This window comes from Zeugodacus cucurbitae, chromosome 5, assembly GCF_028554725.1.
Source record: "Zeugodacus cucurbitae isolate PBARC_wt_2022May chromosome 5, idZeuCucr1.2, whole genome shotgun sequence".
NCBI classification, from domain to species: domain Eukaryota; kingdom Metazoa; phylum Arthropoda; class Insecta; order Diptera; family Tephritidae; genus Zeugodacus; species Zeugodacus cucurbitae.
In genome coordinates this window covers 63,255-82,581 of record NC_071670.1, presented here as the reverse complement: position 1 = coordinate 82,581, position 19,327 = coordinate 63,255, and the positions used below count along the sequence as shown (strand labels likewise).

General features: G+C 29.0%; 1 protein-coding gene across 50 annotated transcripts in view; it reads left to right on the top strand.

Moving 5' to 3' along the window:
* LOC105212736 (sodium channel protein para) overlaps positions 1-19,327 on the top strand; it is a 134,106-nt gene that overhangs the window by 76,304 nt on the left and 38,475 nt on the right. For 17 of the 50 annotated variants that reach the window (XM_029040537.2, XM_029040540.2, XM_029040532.2 and 14 more), the window contains exons 1-6: positions 10,140-10,737; positions 11,995-12,082; positions 12,180-12,370; positions 14,245-14,277; positions 17,818-17,973; positions 18,035-18,240. In XM_029040537.2, the coding sequence (XP_028896370.1) occupies positions 12,221-12,370; positions 14,245-14,277; positions 17,818-17,973; positions 18,035-18,240 (545 nt within the window). In that variant the 5' untranslated portion in view covers positions 10,140-10,737; positions 11,995-12,082; positions 12,180-12,220. Of the gene's footprint in view, positions 1-10,137; positions 10,738-11,994; positions 12,083-12,179; positions 12,371-14,244; positions 14,278-17,817; positions 17,974-18,034; positions 18,241-19,327 lie in introns of those variants that run through there. The other 33 variants (XM_054232478.1, XM_054232467.1, XM_054232477.1 and 30 more) reach the window with 5 other exon arrangements.

Sequence of the window (19,327 nt, the reverse complement as noted above, 5' to 3'; positions counted from 1 at the left end):
GTATTTAATGCAACCAATCGAAAAATAGAAGAGAGCTCCGTTTTTCAAATTATAAACTGAGACATATAAAAAACTGAAAACAACCAAATTTGTTGGTCTTTAAAACTAAACAATATGTAAACAATATTTACAGTTTGCATATCTACATATATTAATAATAATTTTTGTTTAATATTGTATTGAGTACACATTTATCGATCTCTCTAAGACTGATTAATTTTAAGAAGCTGCTAAGAATTAACATTTCATTGACATTTGATAATCCTATACAAAATACAAACCAGTTAATTATACAAATGTCAACGTCTGTACATGCTGACCCTCAAATATTTCTTATCTCTGAACTTTATTTTTCAATTTCCACCTTATTCAATAACATTTCAAAAAAGTTTATTCTTTGAAAATCTATCTACAGACTTCAACAGATAAATACGGAAACAAAAAGAAAAAAATTGATAACCATCCAATGGGGTGTGCACACACAGCAAAAAAACTCGTTGTCAGTATATATCCAGTATATACATATGTACATATTTACATATTAACTATTTGGCAAATTTATAAGTTAAATAGTTATTAGAACGGCGGGTTATGACGAGTACTCGCCAAATGAGGCGATGAGGTATTTTTCGAAAGTATCCTATTATTTATAAAAACTAAAACATTTCCATTGTCAATTTGAACATAAGCCGGCTAAAATAATAAACGTTCAGATGGGAACTAACTAGTTGATTATGTTGAGTTCTAAAATTTTTATTCTGCGTTATGGTTCTTGCCGTATTATAAAAATATAATAAAAATAAACTCCATAGATTCTGTTGATTTTTGCGATGATATTCTCGTATACATAATCATGTAAATATGTATGCTAAAGAAAAGCCCTACATCAGTAGGTCAAAGAATGCTGGCGCCAGTTTTTGCATTCCTTAAAGTAATTCCTGTTAGTTTGTTTACACAGGTATGCAAGTTTATTACCCCTCTAACCAAAGAGCTTGTATACGTTTGTACATACATATGTTAATATACAATGTACTTTTGGCCAACTTTACAACTAGAATGAAACACAAGCCCAACTAGTCAATATAATTTTTTCCATACACGCAACTAATATTTTTTACAATTGATTCATACTATCTTATGGGATGACAATCGTTAGTTTTTAGTCAGAAACATACCAGTGTAACACCGGTATAAACAATAAAATAACATTTGGGATATTGTCTTGTCCATTGGATTTAAGATTTTTAGTTGCAAACAGGAAAATTTCTTACAAATATCCAAGAAAAAACAGAGAATAAGTGGGAATCAAGCGATTATTGATTTTTAGATTATATTAATATGGTTGTCTGAGAAATAGAGGAAATTTCAAGGAAGTTTTAAGCCGACCCCAATGGCTGATGATTTATATTATAAGCCGAAATAAAGCTCGTCTGGTAGAAATTCTCTTCCATTTTTTTATTCAGATATACTCAGATATTTAACATTATTTGGTCAGTTAAAATTTTCTATAATTAAATTTTTTTTCATAGCTGCAATGAGTATATGTACTCTGTTTCTAGACCTTTATTTATATGTATTTTCAAAAATACAAAAGGGTGAATACCATTATATATAAATTAAATATTTAACTAATAAAAATGCTTAAGATTTAATCATGTTTTTTTTTTGTTAATATTTGAGCGATGACAACCAACATGTATGTAAATACACTTACATCTATGAGCCATACAATTTATTTATAGTTACTGTAAACATGATTTTGTTTTGAATAAATTGAGTGAATTATTTCCTTCATTAATGTTCATAACTTAAATGAACACAAACAAAATTGATAAAAAAAAGTGTGTCTCATATTTAATCTCCTCTCAAGGCTGCCGCCGTTAAAACATACGAAGCCAGAACCAGATTCCATCAACCTTTTAACAAAAAGGGTATGAAAGCATATTTTGCCATTCAATGTATAAGACAACGAAACAAATAAACAACAATACATAGATAACTAATAAAACCAAATAAGCCGAAATTAATTTAATCATTAAAATGTATTGTAATGAATTGGATAAAAACATTTATGGAATTACAGTGTTTATTTTCCAATCGTATTTCAATTTACTGTAAAATAGCACAAAACCATTTTCTACTCTCATAAAAGATTGCAAAGAGTATAATATTTGTATACAAGTTTTTTGTCTTTTGTCTTCGAAATAATGATTTTCGGCAAATCCTGTTTTGTTTTTATTTTTATCGCATTTTTTATAATATTTTTTTTTGCAAATATTTACTGTAATTTATTTTATTAAAAAAATCCATTATGACGCTATTAAAATAAATATTTTCTATTTAAAAGTCTGGCAAATTGCATTACAAGTTGTGTCTATTACTACTATTAATATCGATAACATCACAGGCTTCAATTTCTGATACCCACATACGCCTTTAAGAAACGCCAATAAATCGTAATATATGATAGTATTTATCTACGCAGAATAAAAATTTCTTTTAGTTTAGCAAATGTTTAAAAATAAATATCACAATAATTTTCGGAGTTTTCGACTAATGGTATTGTAAATACATATGTATGTACATATATACGCTCTAACCCCTTTGAACAATCAGTTACCACTTAACTTTATCATTGTTCATTTATACTCGTATATTATCATTTATTTTATTCTCGTATAGCTAGGCTAGTTGAAATAAAGTAGTTCGTACTCTGTATAATATATATTATAATTCTTAAGTTATTCGTAATAAAAATACATAGTTAGTTATTTTAACTATTGCTAATTATATTTGTTTAACTCCCCTCCACTTATCCGTATTCATATCTTAACTTTGCACCTTACCTAATTTGTACTTTTTTATTTATGTCCAAAGCTGTATCAATATGTATACAACCATTCTTAGCCTCATTTACTACCTCCAAACATTTATGTCAAATATATTATGGAAACGCAAAACACATAATACATAAATATAAATATATATACAAATAGTTAAAATGTAGCAATTTTATGTGAAGAAACATGCCCTTTCTGATTCTTTTAAGTTAAAACTATGAATTACACATTCTTCTTGATAAGAATCTGAATCTGATTAATTTAATCTGATATATCAACTGTAATAGTTCATTAAAGTTGAACAATTTTAACGAATTAAACTGTTTTATTCATTGTAATATGTCAAACTTGCTGAAAGGTTAACAATGTAATAAATTTAACACACTTTCATACATATGGTTATCCTCTAACTAATGTGGGTACATATTTAATACCAGAAAAACTCTCTCAATTTACATACGATGCATTTAAATGGAAATATTAAGAACATTCTCTTTATATGCAAACAATTTTATATTTCATTTTTCATTATTCATAAATAAATCGCGATTTCCATTCATACTATCGCCAAAACGTTGCACAGAGACTAATAGTTAATCGAAAGATCATGCTACAAAACTTTAATTTGATACATAGAATAGGCTTGGTTTAATGTATCTATCATATTTCCTTAGATATAGTATATAATATCATGCCAAAAATCGATGAAATCGGTTCACGAGTTACCTCAGCCCCGTGTACTGGGTAAAATGAGTTTCGTCATTCTAGTACTTTTTGCCGAATACATCGGTCTAATAGAACTTTATGGAAATATTTTCCAAGCTTTCTTTGATTTAAAGACAGTACAGACATTCCCCTAGCTCCAATATACCCAATAATGATTTTCGTCTGTGATATTTAATGATATGAGTGACAGTTTAATGATGACTGAGATTCTATGGCATACAAATTATAATAGTGTAAAATGCTCGCATGCATTCGAACTTACCCTATCCTTACTTCTTATAAAATATGATTATGAGTTTAATTTTATTGCAACATCTCAATCCACTTCTCAACTTCAAAAATAAAGTGCAACGGACTACATGCAACGTATTGTGTACACCCATTAAAACTGAACTGAAAACATCTATGCAAAACGTTTAATTTCATAAAATACAGCAGCCAACTAATGGAAGCTATACAAATACTCAAAAATAGCCGATGATTAAACAATTGGTGCACAGGGTCACTTTTAAGATTCTATGTACTGTTTGTGCGGTGCAGTCGTGAAAAAGTGTGCGCACATAGAAATAATAATAAAGAACATAATAATTAGTATTTTAATTATTTTTAACGCCCACACTATGACGGTCTGCTAGATGTGAGCACATTGCGGCTCACCTAGTTGCTATTCATGTCTTACGCCTTTTCTCTTAGTTATACATCGTAGTTAGTTTCAGCACCATTAGCAATGCAACTAAGCACTTAGTTATATAAGTGACAATTACAAAACAAAAATGACTCCAAGCATCCATAAATTATTGCTGTGTGGAGCTTCAAAATTGAAATTATTGTCGATGCGCAAGCGTTGCTTAATAAACACCGATGAGTAATACATAAATATATTTTCTTACATAGATTTGTACAAATGTCTTTAGAATAAATATATATATACATATATATATATATACATACATTAATGTCTGTCCTAAAGTTTTCATTGCTCATTTAATAAAAATATATGCAAACCCATGCTCATTTAATATGGTTAGGTTAAAGTTAGGTAATAATCCCTTGGTGCCTGGTCTGAACTATAATGTGTAAGTCAAACGAACCTCCTAAAAAATCTCCCGAAGCTATGCACTATTAATATGTGTGGTTAACAATTTTTTTCCTTCAGACGGTCTCATTGTTTTCGATTTTGTTGTGATTCAGCAACGATTCGCAGATGGAAATTCATTCTATGAATTCGTGTAACAGCCCTATTTCGAACTTCATTACCAAAAATACCGATCGCACTTATATAACGCGGAATACAAATTAGTAGAGTAATCTCTTTGAAATATAACGGATTTATTTTTACTAGATCTACTATGTATTTTCGAATACTGACGTCAAAGTTTCGATTTGTTCTTAAAGGAAGAAAGCTTTACAGCTGACGTAGCAATTTGCTTGGAGAAAGCGCGAATCACTTCCTTTTTACCAATATATTATTATAATAAGTTATTTAGTTTTGAATATTAATTAAATTTAAACAAATGTCCATATATGTAAACATATAGGGACTCACACCTTCGTAATTATGAACTAAGGTTCTTTTTTATTTTGTAACACTATTTGTGTTTGTTTTTCTTATGTTACTATATAAGTTTACTAAATAAAGTTGTTTATGAAAAAAGCGGCATCGGGATCGGCCAAAAATTAAAATTCAAAAATTAGTAATGTTAAACCATGGCGTATACGCAACTCTTACTTGTTAAACATGTTTATGTCTTGCCTTCAAAAGGTTCCTGATGGTCACGTCAAGATCATCGTCTAAGAGTAAAATAATCTAATATTCTCCAATATGCTGTTGAAACATTTAATTAAAATTATAGATCTATATATGTAGAAAAACATTATTTATTTTTTGTGACATATTACATGCCGTGGTTTATAATTCAATTCCTAAACATGTACTTATATCAGAGAATATTAATGAAGTTTAAATAAATAATTTATTAATTAATCGTTATTTTCATTAACATTATCTAACTATATTTTATTCGAAATTAGTGGAATAAAAGCTTTAAAAGTAAATTGTGCTTAGTCGAGATTATAACCTTTTCAATTTACCTATTTCATTGTTAATATTATGCGACATCTATTGGTCGAATTTCAAAATAAGTTCATACGAATAATATAAATAAATAACAATCCATTCACAGCAACACTATAGTAAAACTACACTAAAATTCACATGCCTCAATTTGAAATTAATTAGTTGCAATGGAATGGATATTATATCGATACATAGCTCATATATTCTAGTTAAAACACAAATTTATTAAACACAACGAAGTCTATATGTTCCCGATTTTACTACTCCCAAATTCCTCACACAATGTATATTCGTTGGATTTTAATGTTCTTGCTCAAAAAAGACGAGTTTGCCGAGATTGTGCGCAGCTGTTGCTGAAATAGAAAGTTGTTGAGTTCGCCTGGAAGCAATACTCATTAAACAGCGAATCGTGAAAGTAACAGCTGACTGCATTCCATGACATTAAGAGCTGATTTTAGAGAGCTATGTAAATGTCTATCTGATACAATGTTATTAAACTCTGTCTTGAATGAATGCACATGCGCATTAACAGTTATTTTTCGATTGTATATGCTCTGTCATTTATATTATAACTTCAAACGAAATAATAATAAAGTCACTAAAGGAAGAATTTACGGTATTATGACCATTGTATGATGTCATCAAAATACACCAAATATGTACATGAGTATATAAAACTAAAATATATATGCATACATATCTATTTATTTGTCAGCAAGTAACCTAATTTGACATTAAATCTCGAGGCGTAAAATTTTACCAACATTTTACTAAAATACGGATACATTTTTATACACTCATACAGTTATGTGTACATACATATGGGGCCAAGCGGGCTTGTTCTTTAAATTCGTCATTACTACCTCGTCACATTAATTAATGCATTTAAGTCATACCGGAGGGACTAGCAAAATCTGTTAAAAATATATAAATTTGTGAACGTATAAGTAAATAGGAATATGTGCATTTATTAAAGTTATTGTTCAACTAAGCATACGGTTAAATTTCGGTACCGAGAACGAATGCACTCAGACCCACTCATATTACATTTCAGTCGCTGGCGCAAATTTTAATGTGTGCTAGCGGGAGTATATTCTACGTCGTTGATGCATTCCTTTACTCTAGTAGTTGCTGGGGAATTTTCTTTGTATGTGCACAAACAGTTACCATCGCAACGTTAAATGTATATAACAAGAAAATAGAATATTAAAATGTTCGATGCCGCTATTTAAAGAATATTGGCGGACGGAAGTCGTGTGAGGAAAGGGAAATAATGGAGTAGCAATAATAATGACGTGCGCTAAAGTGGTGTACTACAAGACCAAATGAAGAGAAACAAAGGTGAAATTTGTTTTATTTTTCAATATGTATAATATATATATAATATTCCTCTTGGACTATATCGATTTCTACAAAACAAATATAATAAAACGTCATCATCACTATATCTTATTAAAGCACAGCACCCTACTTGTTTTTAGGTGAGTCAATGAAAATATTTTAATTTTACAGAGTTCAAATTAGTTTGTAACTTTTATATTGGAAAAGATTTTTTAGGAAATATTAGTTTTAGTAAGTTAAATATATGTATGTATATCAGTCTAATATTATTATTCAATATTGAAATGCTCAAAAATAATAATATGATTTTGTATTCTTTTATTCTCTCGCTTTGTATTAAGGACTATTACACCGCTAATGAATGGGGATTTTAATTGAATATATGTTTCATCCAACTTTTCCTTCTTTTACCAACTATTCTATTATTATCCGCTCTGAATGGGAATTATATTTTTGTTTTGTGTAAGTTATCAATTTCCTCTGACTTCTATTTTTTTTAAGTGAGTCAGTTATATGTTTCAACTTCCTTGCCTGACGTTACTACAATTATCTGTCAAAATTTGACGAAGATTTACCGAAAGTTCGATAAATGATGAAGGAACACAAAACGAAGTAATTCGTATCCGTTCGGGTGTCCTAATGACCGAGTATTGTGACTGTAAACGGGTTGGAGCTGGCAAACGGGTGGGGTCATTGAGTGGCCGCCAAAGGCAGTCTTTATGATATATGTGGCGTTTGTTGTATAGCGTAAAGACCGTGGCACATGGTGTGCGAAGTATTGCGTGCGACATGCAAGTTATGTATGTATGTAAATCTCGGGCGCCAATATATCTTTTCGTTAAATAATCACACGAACTCACAAACATATTTGTTGTTTTTGCATCAAACTTAACGAAGCATGGACTTCCAAGGTATTCATTTGAAGCACAAGACGACAGTTTAAGCGAACCACAGAGGCGAACGGATTTTCGGGTAAAAGGCAGCGCTTGCAACACTTACTAACTGTTCACTTCCCTAAGTCAATACATAGAAAATATACTATAAGGATTTTTTCAAACTGGCTAAAATGTAATTTAAATGGTTAAATTCTTATAGTTTCACTAAGTTCGGTACGGTTCAATGGAAAAGCAATATTTTCACACTAAACCGTTGTTATGTAGTGTTTAACGTTGTGAATTTAAAAAAAGAAAAATTGTTAAATAAAGTGTATATATATGTATATATATCCATGAAAAATTTTCTTTTAGTAATAAAGGATATCCTGAAAAATAGTGCTAATTGATGCAATTTAAAGAATTGAAATAAGAAATTGACTTTCGATTTTTCTATCCGGGGTTGTGTATCTGGCAAAACGGTGTGAGTATAGGTGGAGTGTGAAAAGGAAGGCACAAGCTTACACGAAGAATACGCAATACCAGTTTCATACCCGCACAAGGATATGGCGTTAAATGCCACCCAGAGTAGCAATACCTTAAATGTATATGTACATGTCCCCTATTGAATACGTATAGAAAATGTGCATATATGTATGTGTTTTCACGAAGTACTTATGTCAGAAGACCGAACACATCGCCAAGAAGAAATTATTATTCCTCAACTATTTGAATTAGCCAGAAGGACGAAGTTTTTTGAGTGCAAAACTAAAATCGTATTTAATTGAACTAAAATCATATTATGAAAATATTATATTTCACGAATTTGATAATTTCATGATTTTATTTTTTCTTTTGTTAAAGGGATCGAACGAGGTAGAGTTAAGCGTTTTTATAAATTACTACAAACATATTAGAAAAAAGTGTTTGTTACACACATATTTATTTCTCCTCTACTGCTACAAGTTTCCAGTATTCAGACCTTTGCTGATTCATTACTTCGTCATACTATGCTGTTGCTATTTTTTCTTGCCCTACAAATGGTGTCACTGCTGTTGTCTTTTCTGTCATTGGTATTGCCGATGGCACTGCTGTTGCTACCGCTGGGACGAATGGTTGTTTCGAAGTTGTCGTAATAATTTCTCCCCAGTTAACGTGATCTTTGTTATATTAAATAAAGTGGATAATTTAGTAGTTAACTAAAAGTGCGTATAAAATAATATCTACGTGTTTTTCAATTGTGCAAAATCGAAAGGCAATATTAAATATGAAGTGAAATTGTTATTAGTGACGTATACCTTCGATTTCAGAAATATATATACAAACGATAATGCTTTAAATATTTTATTTATTTCTTGTCTCGGATTCAACTTGACTTATTTCCATCGTTGTTTTATTCTACAACGCGTTTCCACCATTATTGGGCGTATGCATGAGTTATGTATAAAAATCGATATTAGGGGTTTTCATTGACTAATTCTATTTTCGTGATTATCAATGTAAACCCTTCGGCACTAGATGACGAAGCAATGATAACATATATAAATATGTATAATAAAAAAATTAATTATATTATTTATTTTATTAACACTGTTTGCTTATTTTACATACAAATTCTTCTCTTCAATATCCTCCTAGTTTGAATATACATACATGTATGTGTGAACTTGTGTATTTATGTACATGCTATAATAGTTCACTGCGAAACTTTACGTATGTGTTCACACTTATACAATTACATATATTTCTGATTATGTAACAAAGTTACTTTATAAAACCACATGGAATAAAAAGTTCAAAGTATCCTAAAACAAACGGTTATACCCGTTTTTGTTGATTTGCATACGTGATGAGATTGTTGGTATGTTTAAATAAACAGCTGCGTAGCTCTCGAATTTTGGAAAATATATTAATTTGGTAATTCATTACATTAAAAAAATGAGGATAACAGCGAGCACAATTGTGTATAGGACAACTCAATTTGATTAGGGGTTTTATATTATAGTGATTATAAATGAAATTAATATAAATATAAAATAAAAACCGTATAAAATATGCATTAATAACATTACCCCTTGGTAGTTCCTATTGTCGTATCGTTTTTTGTGCAAAACAGTGGGTGTTAAAAGTGATGTCGATATTTATATATAATATTCTCCTCTATAAATATATTAATATCAACTAATATGGAAATAAAGTCAAAGATTAAAAAATTCTAATTAAAAAGGGCATACTTTGCAATTAATTAAACATACAATACACAACCTATGGAATGTGAAAGTTAAAAACAATATATGTATATATATATATATATCTATATATATATAGGTATATATATTATTAAGTGAAATAACAACAATAAATAATATATATACTATGAATGTATTTTCACACATACATATAATTGGAAACAGTGTGATGCTACAAAAGATAAGTGATGTCCTTAAATACACAGTAAAGAAGAATTAGTGTTCGTAACAACAGTAGCAACAGCAGCAACAATTATACAATATCACCGTTAACAGTGGATTTGTTAGCTTCGTGACAAAATTCCATATAATTTAATCAGAATATTATATCTACTAACCTTCCGTTATTATATTTTTTGACTATAAATAACAATCAACACACTTAAAAACCATCAGAAAATAAAGAAAAATGAACCGAATCATTTTACTTCGATAACCATTTACTTAACTCTTATATGAAGTGTACGCTGCTTTAAAAAATACGGAGCCATTAAGTTTAAAAATAGTTTTACAAAAAAACTTAATTCGCTCTCCTGCTCTCTTGAACAACCACAGGTGAACCTTAAATAGCAAAATATAACCACAGTAAGGAGTACTGCAATCAAAAGCAATTAATTTTGCTGTAATCAAAGGTATGTATGACTTTACAAGGAGTCAAACAATATTTTGTGATTCAATTCATTTAAAAAAGAGAAGAAGAGTAGTGTTTAATGTGTCGAGAATTTATGTTGTGTTTTGTTTTACATAGATTGTAAGACAGTACAATAAGATAATACAAATTTGTTTACAGCTATTCAAATATATATACTCTTCTAAACATATTCATAATTACACTGGAATTTGAACTGTTACGAAGTAAATACTGACATATACATATATATATATATATAAATTGGACTTCAACTCTCATTGTCCTCGTAAATGAGAGCTTAGAGAGAATGGTGCCGAATGTGCTTCGTTAAGTTTTCAGAATGTCAAGAACTACCAACAAATAAATAGACGAAAATATGATAAAAACAAAAAGGATAAGAAGTATTTCTGCAAGTTAACATTGTTCTCTGCGTAATTTTGACTGTAGGGCTTATTAATAAGCCTAGTGGTTTTCTAATGAAATTATAAGTGACTACTCAATCAGTGGAATGAAAAAAATGATGCATTAATAAATAATGCAATGATTTTTTAAATACAGTGGAACTTCTCTAACTCGAATCACCATAATCCACAAAAAACTTCGAGTTATAGAGACTTCGAGTTAAAGAATTTTCATTAAAGCAAAATTTTTTTCAAAAAGCGGTAAAATATATGTTTATACCCAGTTTTATTTATTTAATTCGCAAAAAGTTTTATGTTCATACGTTAAAACATGTATTCTAAATTTTGTTTGTTGCAGTTTGCAATTGTTTGGCTCTTGACGTTTGTATTCCATGCCTTTGTTACATGATTTATGCAATTCATAAGTGTTATATCATAATTTTTGTTCGCCTCCATAAGATATAGAGGGACTCTTCTAAAATTCTACCTCGATAGAAAAATTTTAAATTTTGTATTATGCCCTGACCAAAAAGTTCGATTTATGGAAGGAAATTTGTATGAAAGTTGCCTTCTATTGCCACTTCCAAAGTTCGAGTTATGGAGAACTTCGTGTTATAGAAATTCCTAGTTAGGGAAGGAAATTTGTATGAAATTTGCCTTCTAAACGCTATTGCCAATTCAAGTGTTCGAGTTATGGAGATCTTCGAGTTATAGAAGTTCAAGTTATGGAAGTTCCACTGCATATTTACATATTTTTTAATATATTTCTTTCTCGTCACCATTAAATCGTTGTTTTGACGAAACATTTCAAAATTTTATGAAAGATTTCCTTAAGGAATTAAAATTTTTAATTGCAGATTTATAAAAGCGGAGGGCGCTTATTGAAAATGGCGCCTCGGATATAGCTGTAATCCAAAGCTAACCCGCGACATCCATGTGCCTCATGTAAGAATTTTTAATGCAGCCATTGTTATATACATATACTGTTTTTAATATATACGTTGTTATTGTGTTTATTTACACGTTAAAATAACTGTAATAGGCCTTGGAAATCTGAGGCTCTCACTGCTGGCCGTATAGACAATGACAGAAGATTCCGACTCGATATCTGAGGAAGAACGTAGCTTGTTCCGTCCCTTCACCCGCGAATCGTTGATTCAAATTGAAAAACGCATTGCCGTTGAATATGAAAAACAAAAGGAGTTTGAAAGAAAAAGAGCCGAGGGCGAGGTGGTAAATACTTTAATTTGACTCTGAGTTGTGAAATTCTTTAACTTCTTAATATGTTTACATTTAATGTTTTGTTTCTGAATATAAAATCAAATCTTACGTATATTTGTGCATACACTTTTGATCTCGAAATATTATTTCCATTTATACAATTTTTATATACTCTTTTCAACTATGTAAAACATAGTATTCTTCGTTATTGGAAATGTATTCTATATATGCATACATCAGACTTCCTCAAATGATAGCGTGTAATCATTGTTATTCATTATCCATTTAAACAATTCATGGTTTACTACTTTTCACAATCGTTATGTACAGTTATTGTAACTAGAACATACACTGTAGATATTTATACGAATTGTCCCTTCCTTATCGCAAAATGTTTAAAATAATAAAAAAAATGCAAATTAATTTGTTATACCCTTTCCACATATATAAAGTTTCCGGTAGAAAAGTAATATATAGCAATCGACCAAAATACGTAGTACCTTTCGTTCCCAATTTAAAAAAAAAGTATATACATACGTCTGTACGTATGTACTTGCCATTACATATACATATATATATACCATTCTTGCAGATCTCTTGAACATCGGTATTTTTTAAATAAAATGGCGGCAATAGAAATTTGGTGTATTCATTATTCTTAGCTTTCTGTTATATTATTTAAACAAACCTCGCACTATTTGAATTTTCGTAAATTTCAGATGCTTGCAATAAATTAAAACCTATTTTAAAAAATTAAAAAGAGCTTTTACTTGTAACTGTATAGATATTTGAGTGTTCTGTAAAGTATTTTTGTTTTAAATTACCTACTAATCCCAATAATATATGTATATGTAGATAACGTCGTTTACTGTTATTTGAAAATACCAACCTCTGTGTAATATTCTACTAATTTAGGGTGTTAATTCTTCTACAAATAAACTAAGTATCTTAGCCTCTTCACGTGCCCTTTCATGTATTTTTGAACAATTATATATATATGCCTAAATATTGCAAAACTGAATTGGCATTTCTTTACTAACACGTGTATATTTCTATTCATTCGCTATAAATTCTATTTCCCTTAAATTCATAACTTGTGTTAGAATCGAATGTATACGTTATTTTTGCATATATTCCATATATTTTGGTATATGTATGTATATAATATATATTTATTATATAATGTAATATAAATGTACTATTTGCCGATTTATATTTATATGTACACGTATGTACATATATGTATATATCTTTCAATTATTGGCTTAAATATTATTTTGTTTCACATAATTCTTTTGGTTAAATCTCTATAAAATTTTTATAATTGTCACTATTATAGCCGTTTTGTATATATTTTTCATAATGGGTTGAATTCTTTTTATCATACTTCACACTGAAAAATTTTTTTTAAAAAAGTTAGTCTATAAGCATCATTTTAAAATCTTATATCAGTTTTATACATTATTTCTGTTAAAATTATTGTTGGTGATAACCCATATTTAAGATATGGTGTCAATCATTTCGTCACAAGTCAATCATTAACGAGTTTAACAAAATATTAATTCAATGGTTACTGGTGAAAGTTTACACATAATTTTGTTTCTTATCTCTCTTTTTCTCTATCTTTTTCTTCCTGAAATTATAACCAAACAAAACAACTTTCCTTTTTTCTATTTTCTCTTTTTCGTGGTTTCATATTACCTCTAACTGAAAATAATCGAATACTAATTAATGATGTTGAACAAACTAATCCGACATTACTCCCGAATAAATCATCATCGTTCCGTCTATCATTCATCGGTTATTTTTAAACAAAATGTCAATACTAAATTCATACTATTACATTTCAAATACCATTAAAATTTTTCGATAAAATCTTCATTCAGCCGCAATATGGTCGCAAGAAAAAACAAAAAGAAGTAAGAATTTTCAGTAATAGCAAATAAATTGTTTTATTCAAGTTGTTGTTTTGTCTAATTTGTTATACTTATATACATATACGCACTTCTAATACGTACTCAAATAAGCTTTTACTTTTTATTGCCGATTTAGGTTAACTATATCTATATAAAAGTGCAAGCATTACGGTTTAGGCTTTATTCTGATAGTTTTTTGCCTTACTCACTCTTAGTTCAGAGATTCTTTGAAGCAAATTCGAACAAATATAAACGAACAACAGTTCTAACCATATACATTTTTCTGTTGATTTTCGTATCGTATTACACACTACATTTCTTTTAAATGTTTTATTCTTTCCTATTCTTAAACAGCTCCCTTTCAAAAAAGGAAAACTGTTTTACTACATAAGTTTATTTTAATGACTCTTTATTTCATAAGTAAACATTTTGAAATATAAAGTGACTCAAAAATACTGTCAATTGAAACAATATTGGAGTACTGTAATAATACATGTCCCTTTATTTAAAATTTTCCTTTAATACATACATACATATATACTAACCAATGCATGTGTCATGGCCATTTTATTTTTCTTTCCTATATATCTAATAATTGTTATTATTATTTTAAATATTATTTCAAAAATGTAAACAGAACTTTACATGTATAAAAGTGTCTAATTTAATCTATCATCCGTATTCTGCTAAATTCTGTATATTTTGTTAAGGTATTAAGAATGCTAAGTCAAAGCCTATATTATTTGTTTAATATGTGTATGTGTATCTATGAATAACTGAAGCATATGTTTAATCGCATAATTTGGGAATTTACAAGCTAAGCTTCTTATATTTTGCAAAATGGCGGTAAAGCATTGTCATTTCATGTCATGACATTATTGTGCAATATGTGCACACTTACATTTATACTGACACTCGAATCACATCGAATATATGTATGATAGCAGTTAGTTAGCGTATAATGCGTAAGCTTAAACTATTCTGTATAGTAAAAAATTAATCAAAAATGTGAACCCAATAGTATATGCATATCTATGTATTGCATATATACATATCTACTTGCATTAGAGAAATTTAGATTTGCATATGTGAGTAAGAGTTAAAACCTTCATGTTCCCATAAATAATATAATTTTTTTATGGAAATACAGTTTTCCATTTTCCAATTATTACTTCGCAGTATGAAAAACGTTTTTAATTAAATAAGTTCCTCAAGTTCCCCTTCCATGATATTAGGAAATAATTTTCTTTTGACCATACTACGCAGATGTCTGATGATTTAGAGTTGGAGTGCAACAATTACCTGCGCTTTTATGCCGATTATATATGTATGGTATATCTAGTATAAAAATTTATATGTGTATATTAATACACATGCATTCAGCCACAAAGCTGGGCAATGTTGCATTACATAACATGTTATAACATCGCAAATTTCATGCTCTCCGACAAAGGTACAATTTTAAGAATTCCTAAGAAAGTAACGTTTATGAACAACAGGTAACTTTCAAATATCACGCTGTCTATAATAGTCTTTATTTGTAGTGAACATTATTTCTATTGCGGGTTTTCACAAATATTATTTTGTTTTCATTGAATTGAAGATTTACAAACAAACTAAATATTATACCTATATATATGTATGCCTAAGATGTATAATTGTTTTTATTTAACATACAATAATTCACTGCTAAAACCATCATGAAGAATATATGACTTAGCTTAGTATACCATAAACCATTTATTGAAATTTAATACAAATATTAACACAAAATATGATTGTATGCTATCTATCTTCAAAAGCAAGGACTAGGGCTAAACTTCCCAAATTAAGATATTAAAGACATTATTACTATTACATATAGCAGCGCAAAAGTAGCACCACGCTGACAGTTTTATTAGTAATTTGGCTTTGCTTTGAAAAACAGAACTGATAAGACAACTACATCTGATATTGGATATAATGAGACCAAAAAAACAGTACCTGACCATATAACGAAATACTAAGATTCGACAACTTATGTCCGCATGTTTATTTTAATTGGAATATTAACCAATGGATTGGGGATCTTATTTTTTTAGAAACGTTATATTTTACAAACTTCTTACTCAATATTTTTTCAAATATTTATAATATTTATTATAACGTCACGTGCAGCGTAGACTCGACAAATGCGGAGCAGGCGGTGCGGTGCGTTAAATGCAGCCATATCACAAATTCAAATATACATATGTATGTTGGCAAATGTAGATGTCCAATGTTAACTCGTTTGATTTTGCCCGAAGTATCGTGCGAAAAAATATGACATTTCCATAGTCGTAATTGAAATTATAATTTCGGAAGTTGAAATAAAACCCATTATCGTTTGTTTTCTAACAAAAACAAGACCATTTCACACAGAGTAATCATTTTATTGTAGCATTCACCATCAACGCATAATCGCGTTGTAATTGGACGCACACATCTGTAACATCGTGCCCGTGTCTACGCTTTTCACTTTCCGATAGTAAGTCACGGAAAGTAACGGACATTGAAATTAAGATGAAAACGTATGACGTTTTTGACATATATATGTTTAGACGAACATTTCAATAAAAAATGTAACTTTATCCTGTATTATGAATTGCGATATTAAAAAGAAAAGTATCTACATATTCATAAATATAGTAATATAGTTCCACGCTATTAAATTAAGTGTTTATGTATCAACGTTTGCAAAAGCTTAGAAGAATAAGTTATATCCAAATAAAATTGAGAATTTTGTTCTCATATAATTATTTACAAAACCAATCAGTAACTTCGCTAATTAACGATATTAATAATTCTTGTTTGTGTGTTTTTTTATTAAAGCTTTTATTTTACAACCTATGTTTATATAAGCTTTATAAAAGTATCCAAACTTCGTTTTCACCAGAATTAGCCCTTTGAAATATGACTGTGGACTGTTTACTGATTTATTTATAAGTAATAGTTTACAAAATATTATTTAAGAATTATTTTGTACGTGTATGTGTGTACAAGAGACAGTAGCCTTTATTGTCATTGTAATTAAAGTAATACATATAAATATATTATATAAATGTGCTATGTTTGCAATTTTGTGTTTATGCCGCTCACACCACTCTTTTGCTTTAGTTTTGAAATAGATACTACTATTAAATATAATTGAGCTTCATATTTTGTACAAAATCTTTGAAAACATTTCATGATACTTATTTAAATGCGCAATTCGGCCAAAAAGATCACAGAAAATAATTTGGAAAATCGAATGCAGATAATTAAGTATTCCGCAGTATTAGGACTCCAAATTGAGTATATCTACCAAAATCAATATCCTGCCTAAAACATCCACCACTTAGTTTTATATTTAATTACACACTTCGTTATTTAATTTCCATTGAATATGATTACACTTTTGTATTTTTCACAATCAAATATTTGTATAGCAGAGTGTGTTGTCAAACTCACATTCTCAATTTTAAATAATATATCATTTTCAACGTATTTTCTGTACTACCAAACACTCTTACGCGAAAATCACAGATCCGATATGATGACGAGGACGAGGATGAAGGTCCACAACCGGATCCTACACTTGAGCAGGGCGTGCCAATACCTGTTCGATTGCAAGGCAGCTTCCCTCCGGAACTGGCCTCTACTCCTCTCGAGGATATTGATCCTTTTTATAACAATGTACTGGTATGTAATTATAATCATATTGAACTTTTTGGCATTTAATATCATTCTGTTATTTTTTCAGACCTTTGTAGTTGTAAGTAAGGGAAAAGATATTTTTCGCTTTTCTGCATCCAAAGCAATGTGGTTGCTCGACCCGTTCAATCCCATACGTCGCGTAGCTATTTATATTTTAGTGCATCCGTTGTTTTCGTTATTTATAATTACAACTATTCTGGTTAACTGTATTCTGATGATCATGCCTACGACGCCAACTGTCGAATCCACTGAGTAAGTATAACCTTCCAATAATTTATATACATATATCCACGTAGTTTAGCATTTTTGGCTAAAAAGGAGAGTAAGTGCAATAAACATACATATTTTTTATATGTAAACATATACACGCATAGACGTATTGACTAAGGTCTCTGCGATTGTAGTGATTAAATTTAAACGCTTTCGAGATACACTTACCCTCATGTATATTATAAACCAATTATTGTATGAATGAATATGAAGAAGATACGATAAAATTGTATGTATGTATAAGTAACCAATTTAAGCCACAAGCAAATTAATTTAGACTTGCCATTTATTTGATTTAGGATAGTACTTATTAATTATTATTTATTAGAATAAATTAAATGTAGCTAACTTTTACGCGTTAATCCATTTAATTTTTATAATATTAAAATATCTTACTATATATACAAATTATATTTCTATCCTTATAATTTCGATTTAATTTGTACGCCTTGAATAAACATAGAAACTTCCATATATGCATACATATGCGTTTACATATACACAAGTAAATGTGTAAGTAGAATTATATATTTAAATTAGAACTCGAAATATGTATACAAGTTTGATATAATAAAATTACAAATCCACAAGTAGAATTTTAAAAATTGTTATTTTTATCGTACATACAATTATTGGAGAGCAAATTAGAAGTATTGTACATATAAACCTGGTTATCAAATTTAGACTGATTAGGTAGTAATCATTAACATTCAGGCAATTTTGTTTGATATACATATTTCTAAGAATTTCTATCCCAATAATAGATATTTACGCACTAGTATGTATATATATGTATATTAAACAATATATAATTATATATAAAATAATATACACATTCATACATATATACACCCATTTTCTAATACAAATTATTTCAACAAAAAAATAAAGAAGTAGATAAAGTGAAATTTTGTTAAAATCTCCTTATCACGAATGTAAATAGTTCTCATGTAACAAATTGTTAAATATTGTTAGCTTTAAATGGTTGGAATCCAAGTTGGTAGCAGACCGTATTATATACAAGAGCAATGTAAATCGTTTGAAAATATATAAATATACAATACATATA